The 6,811-nt window shown below is 39.5% G+C and overlaps 2 protein-coding genes across 2 annotated transcripts; both read right to left on the bottom strand.

Moving 5' to 3' along the window:
* On the bottom strand, positions 1-1,204 carry LOTGIDRAFT_175779 (hypothetical protein; the record flags this gene model as incomplete). Its single annotated transcript, XM_009060130.1, has 2 exons — positions 1-281; positions 1,147-1,204. The coding sequence occupies 2 exons, from the start codon at positions 1,202-1,204 to the stop codon at positions 1-3; spliced, it is 339 nt and encodes a 112-aa protein (XP_009058378.1).
* Positions 1,205-1,524: 320 nt separating this feature from the next.
* On the bottom strand, positions 1,525-5,910 carry LOTGIDRAFT_239601 (hypothetical protein). The gene is made up of 8 exons (XM_009060129.1): positions 5,663-5,910; positions 5,292-5,416; positions 4,726-5,022; positions 3,369-3,453; positions 2,799-2,923; positions 2,230-2,457; positions 1,946-2,110; positions 1,525-1,804 (listed from the first exon to the last, which is right to left on the bottom strand). The coding sequence occupies exons 1-8, from the start codon at positions 5,818-5,820 to the stop codon at positions 1,572-1,574; spliced, it is 1,416 nt and encodes a 471-aa protein (XP_009058377.1). The 5' UTR covers positions 5,821-5,910; the 3' UTR covers positions 1,525-1,571.
* Positions 5,911-6,811: the final 901 nt, after the last annotated feature.

Here is a 6,811-nt window from a genome sequence, read left to right as displayed (position 1 = left end):
TCACATACCATATCCAGAGGTATACCCCACTCCGGGATACGGGGGAGGAGGCGGACGAACGAAAGGACCCGTCGTCGGTTGCGAAAACTGGGTTGTCTGTTGCTGACTATATCCCGGAAAAGGACGACTGAATGGGTCCGTTGATGGTGGAGGGATGTTGGTAGCCACCTGGTTTGTCTGTGGTCGGACTGGAGGAGGTGCCGTGCCAAAAAATATCCTCTGAAAGAAACCGGTAGGTCCTGAAGAAGCCTGCTGAGTATTTTGAGCCTGGTTCCCATGGCCTGAAATATAAAATAGACTCTCAGTTTGACAGCGATACCAAATCTGAGCGCAGAAAGGCATCAGATGAATCAGGAGACGAGTATATCCTGCATTGCTGGCGACATCCGTCAAAGTACTCAAAGCGACTTCCAAGTATTTTTATGGCATCGTCCAATTTTGCAAGAAAACAATGAAATGACTCAGTGAAAATCCTACTAGTCTGCTTTTGATTTGAGTAAACCAAATAGAATTTCTTCCATGACCGATTTGACAAAATAGACGAATGTAAACCTTGTTGAGCTCGTTCTTGCTGTCGCTTCTTCATGCGCCATTTCATGGTGAAAAATATTGCCACACCACAAACGAGTAGTCCGATGTATGTAAGCACATCCATTACTGTAATGGAAAGGAGAAATTTTTTTAGACTAGCTCCTAGCTTTATTCCGTTTAGGGTCGAGGTTTCGTATGAGCTATGAGTAGGCCCCATGACAGAGGAAGAAAGGACGCTTTAGAAATTCATTAAAAACGTTTGCTCGTTAACGTAGGCCTGGCACTAGCAACCTGGTAAGCAGCCTCTTTGAATTTGTTGTCGTAGGTCTACCACTACCAATGAATGAGAGTCGTATCAGAGAAGGAGATGCCTGTCCTGTACTGTTTAAGATTTTTAATACATGACAAACATATGCTCTAGATGCGGTGTTTTTTCGTTTAAAGTACCTCCATGTTTCCATGTTGGCACGAAAACATTTCCAACAAAACAACGACCGGTAGATCTGAGCTCTTTTAGCGTTGAGTACGAAGTATATGGTTCCTAGGCTAGGACCTATTTATAGCTATAGCGGACAGAAATATTCTAGCACAAAATAATACTGAAATCCTTCTTACTTTGAAAGCGTTCATTATCTTCTTCTTTCGAAATGTCCGTCGTATTCATGTCGGCCATTTTGAAAGTGAATGATGGTAACTACACTGCCTAATGTTTGGTGACGTCAATATTGTAAAAAGTTCATCAACAACACGAATAACAAACATTCGCGCATTTTCCATCTTTATTTACCTTTTTATCATTATTTTCCAACAGGACGGCCAGAAAAGAGACTAGAACGGAATTGCCCCCCTCCCCCCATCCTCCATAGTGAAGGTATTGCCTGTTGGCCCATTCAACCCCTCACCTAATGTTTTATAGAAACGCCATTGTAGAGAGCCAACACAACTTGCCAAACTTTGCCAAAAGAAAAAAATACAAAAACTACTATTTGATGATATATATATTCTTTTATTTTATATTTTTTTCATTTAAGTGGAAACTATCATGTTAGGCCTTGGAATGCACGTTTGGTAGCCGGCATTCGTGGAGGCCTTTTGTCCGCATTTGGAGATGAAAGTTCTTGTGGTTTTGCAGTTCTGTGGTCTACATTAACGTGTTTTGAATTGCGTCCGGAACTAGTTCCAGGAGATGCATCGTCGTTTCTGGGCGATCTTGGTGATTTTGAAACCGGTTTATCGGGGAGAACAGGATAGCTGGCTGCATCATGGATTGGAGCTGGAAAAAAGACAATACTTGGAGTTTTGGAGTTCTTGTGGCAATAACTTGTATAAAATTATGTTTTTAAGGCTTTAAGGCAATGCTCAAGGGAAATAACTTTTGGGGGCAAGTAATAAAAGACTCTACTAGTATACCTACCAACTTGAAAATGTCGTTGATCGGCGACCAAACGAGATACTCTGGCTGCAAGCTTTTTGTTAGACAATTTGTGAGAACAGACTATCATGCACATTATCAATAGTAAAAAAACAGCAATTCCTCCAATGATGATAGTAATGGTTTCAAAGGACAGTACAATGTGACCTGTAAAACAAAATACAATATACAAACTGGGAGAAGATTGGATACGATACGATGTGATAATAGTTTAATTACTCAATGGGAAAATGACCCTCCGATTGTCATAATGTACGTGAACGTACCTATAATGTAATTATTATCTCCATTTGTTGATGACGAAGTCGTAGTCGCAGTCGGAACAGTAGTGGCAGTAGGTAACCGAAACGCTCTGGCTCTAGCTAGAATTCCTTGGTTCTGCAACTCAGTGAAAGTATTAAATTCCACATACATATGACTGCCAGTGGAGGTAATTGGCGACGGCGTATTTGGTCCACAAGATTTCAACAGAAGAGGAGAATGACAATCACTGCCTATTTAGTAAAAGAGAAAATAGTTTACGTTAACATATTCTTTTCCTGATAAAAATGGACGCCATACAGGGTGCAATGGAGATATATTAGCGAGATAAGCGTATACGGGCTTATTCTAATTGTGTCACCCAAACGGTTGGCGTTCTCCCCATGAAAAAAGCAATACGTTGCAAAGATTTTACCATTTTAAGATGATTTGAAAGGTATTTTTTTATGTATATAGAAATCTTTCCCCCCCCTTTTAGTGATTTTATACAGAAGTACATAAAAATATAGGAATTCCTAGCAATTAAAGTTTGGGATCTGTGTGTTATATAACATCAACGAGTCGCGGGACCTACCATCATAGACTCGCACAGCACTGGTGTTACACGTCTCAGAGTATTCAATGGACGTTTGATGGAATTCCAACAGTACTCCGCTCCCTGGATCGAATGCATGAAACTGCCAAGCATTATCTAAATTTCTACAAGAAAAAAGAATTTTAAATGAAATCGTGTTGAAACGTTATGAGCTTCTTTATTACGTGTGATATACCCATTGATGTATTATTACATATTTAGAATTCTTTGGTGTAATTATGTAATTCATGTGCCCTCTCGTCGGCTGAAAGCCTTGAACAACTTTGGGAACTTCCTATAAGACCTTGACTGCAATAGCCACTATTTCTCTTGTATCAAAGAATGCAGATATTTGATTGGATAGTATGCCAGCCAATCAGAACCCTCAACACAAAGACTGTAAACATTATGCCTTTCTGTCGATACCTCTTAATCCAATCCAATCAACTCGGTGTATTCACTAACTTCCGTGATACAAGCATATTGGCCATTTAATACAGTCAAGGTATTATACGAAGGTCATAAAGGCTTGACATTATGAAGACGACTTAACCAAAGATGATAACTTACATTGTAGTTGTATTCGGGTATCCAGGGTAGTAATCCGATGAAAAGAAGCGGCCAGTGGAATTCACATCCATCAGAACAGTAAGACCTACAAACATACGACAAGCGTCAGTGATGGGCTACTAGTAGCTGTGGCTGGATCTGCTTTGGACATCTCGAAGCCTGCACAGATTAATCAAAACCAACGCCGCGACTTTCATTTCATCAGCAATTGTGCTTCGATTAAAAAGACACACAAAGAGTACAATAACAACGTGAAATGCTCTCACGCTCAGTTGTGAACAGGTCCGCAATATTTGATTAGTTGACAGCTGTTACGTCCAACTTTGGCGTTTGAACAAGGCTTAGAACATTCCGATAATTTAGCTACAGTGGCATGTCGTTATGCATTATGTACCATGAGGGTCGAGGGGTTGAATAGGGGGCACATATTGTCAATGTTATTTGGGAGGGGGTGAGCTGAACCAGCCTCAGTTTTGTATACGTTTTAATTCATAGAAAGACAACGACAATGTAAAGCAAAATTAATATTCTTAAATAAAAAAACTGATATCAGTAAAAGTCAAAAAGTCCATGTAAATATGAGTCACTTTCAGTACAAAACAAAATTAAAACATGGATCTTTTCATTCAAAGCATAATTAAATTTTTCCCCCAATCATTATTAAGTCTCGCTATAGTCTTTTTTTGTATTAAAAGCTCCGCTGGGAGTCCCATTCTGGAATAAGACCAAGTACTTTCTGTTCTTTTGGGCTGAAAGGAAAAAAAAATAAGGGCGATAGTCCAGGGTTTTTCATTTTAGTAAATAATTTGGAATAACAATAAACTTACTTCAAAAACAGCATGAAACACTATGGAATGAAAATAGATGGAATTTTGTTTTAACTTCTAAAACTGTTTTTAGCACATCCTAGGGTCTTAACTTCTAAAACTGTTTTTAGCATATCCTAGGGTCTTAACTTCTAAAACTGTTTCTAGGATATCCCAGGGTCTTAACTTCTAAAACTGTTTTTAGCATATCCTAGGGTCTTAACTTCTAACACTGTTTCTAGGATATCCCAGGTTCTTAACGTCTAACACTGTTCCTAGGATATATCCTGGATGTATCCAAGTACTAAAATGCTTTCGACCAGGATTATGAAAAGTTGTGTAAGGAACGCCACTGCTTTCTCCTGGTACTATTTAAACTTACCGATAGCAGAATTACTTCTTACAAGAAGCGGAGCCGTCAGACGCAGTTGTAGTCGTAGTGGTGGTGGTGGTAGTACCAGCACTAGTGGTAGTTATAGTGGTGGTAGTGGTAGTTCCAGAAGATGGAGCACTTAAAGACGAAGGGGTATCGGATGCACTAGATGATGTACCTGAAGTTCCAGATGCAGTACCAGAAGATGTTCCAGAAGTACCAGAAGAAGATGACTTCGTATTCGAGGATTGAGTAGTAGTTGTAGGTTTGGTAGTAGTTGTAGGTTTGGTAGTAGTTGTAGGTTTGGCAGTAGTTGTAGGTTTGATTATCTCGAAAACTCTGGCCCTAAATCCCTGGCCTCTGTCGTTAGTATTTATTTTGAAATTGACATACATGTAAAGGCCACTACTTTGTATCCGTGACGGAAGCTCAGATCCACAGACTGTCTTCAAATGAGGACTGGAAGGAGTAATACCTGAAAAAAAAAAATACATGAAAATCATTTTCTGTCCAATCAAAGTCAATTTCAGAACACTTCAAAGGAATTGGAAGAAGGACAGAAAATATTTTACGAAATGATAAACTTAGATTCGCAAGGATCCTGTGGTCCACTTGGCTTGGTTATTTCCAATGACAAGTTGTAACCAATGACTCTACTATTAAAGAGGAGGCCGGTTGAACCAAGTCCACAGGCCCCCAGCCCATCTCTCTAAATAACCATGAATTAACGGTAAGCTTACTTACCGTCGTATGCTTTTACAAAAACTGAAGAACAATTTTCACTATCTACAATATTAGCATCAATAAACTCCATGGCAAGTGCATTGGTTGTAGTCTGAGCCCGAATCCCCCATTTACAGTTAACATTCCTGCAGAAAAAGAAACCAAGAATTGATGATAAAAGATCTAATGCTCCTTCCCATTTCTCAATCAAATATCTTGTACCATCCTATTTCTGTGGCTGTACATCAGGAAGACTCAAATCCTCCCTTCTACGAAATCGAATTTCTAACCTAGTGATGAGACTTTTGCCGGAAAAACATGTCATCGGCGCTCTGTCATTGGGCCTAAGTGTAATTATAGTCTAAATCAAATCTAATTCTAATCCTACTTACTTTAAATATGAACTCGTGTAACCTGGATAATATGGCGATGAAAGTATGAAGCCAGTTGTGTTTGCAATTTTATAAACAACTGAATAAGGACAGGGCTGTGCAGCTACCTGTGACACAAAGTAGACTGTTGAGATCAATACCCACGCTACACACTGCATTTTTTTCGCTTTGTAGATCTCTCACTATCAGACCAAAATAAAACAAATTCAACGAAATCCTCCTTCCACTTGTCAACAGATCTGCCAATGACGGGTCGACGTAGCAACAGCCGTGACGTCACCGTCGATGACGTCAATTCAACGCCACCTTTTTGCACTTTCAAGGCCACTTCGCACGAGACATTAAGACCAAAACCATCCGCCCTAAAAGCGAGGGGGAAAGAGGGTGGGGTGCAGGGGGAAATAGGTTGGTAGTTGCCTATTCTGCCCGCGCTGTTTATGCCTTACAGTGCCTTTTTATTCTATCCCATTTTTCTTTATACCATGTGGTTATATCTTTCAAAAAAAAAATAAAATAAATGATGATCATTCTAGATCTAGGCATATTTATGTTTTTTGCTAGCTCTAGAAAACATCGCATAGGCCTAATCTCATCTCATTTTATGAAACGGAATCAAGCTTATTTTCTATAACATTAAAAAAAAAAAACTCGACACAGAAGAACAAAAAGCTTTAATAAAAATATTAGCCAAAACCACAAACATACGTAGTTATTACATGAAACAACAATAAACAAAAACCGAATATTGATGGTCATTTTGACACATTAGGACCATTAGGCCTTGATCTTCGGAGTCTTTTCTCCTCATAAATTGTCCTATTTTAGCACCAGGACCTTCTTGTCAGCCTCGGTATAAGGATCTTCTGTTCAGTTTGGATATCAGGACCATTAGATTTTTAATTCAAGAGTCTTTTTTCTCTTCATAAATGGCCATGTTTTGGCATCTTTCTTGGCACAAGATCTTCCGCTCTGTCTTGGCACTTGGATCTTCTGCTGTGTCTTGTCATCAGGAACTTCTGCCCCCCTGTATTGTCATCTGGATCTTCTGTCCTGTCTTGGCACTAAGGCCTTATGGTTTGTCTCAGCACCAGCAAAACCTGGTCTTCTCAGGTCTTGTCTAGCCTCAGTCCGACCGCCTTTGTGTTGGAA

Source organism: Lottia gigantea, assembly GCF_000327385.1.
Source record: "Lottia gigantea unplaced genomic scaffold LOTGIsca_402, whole genome shotgun sequence".
Taxonomy (NCBI): Eukaryota; Metazoa; Mollusca; class Gastropoda; family Lottiidae; genus Lottia; species Lottia gigantea.
The sequence above is the reverse complement of the archived record's forward strand: the minus strand, read 5'-3'. Positions and strand labels throughout refer to the sequence as shown.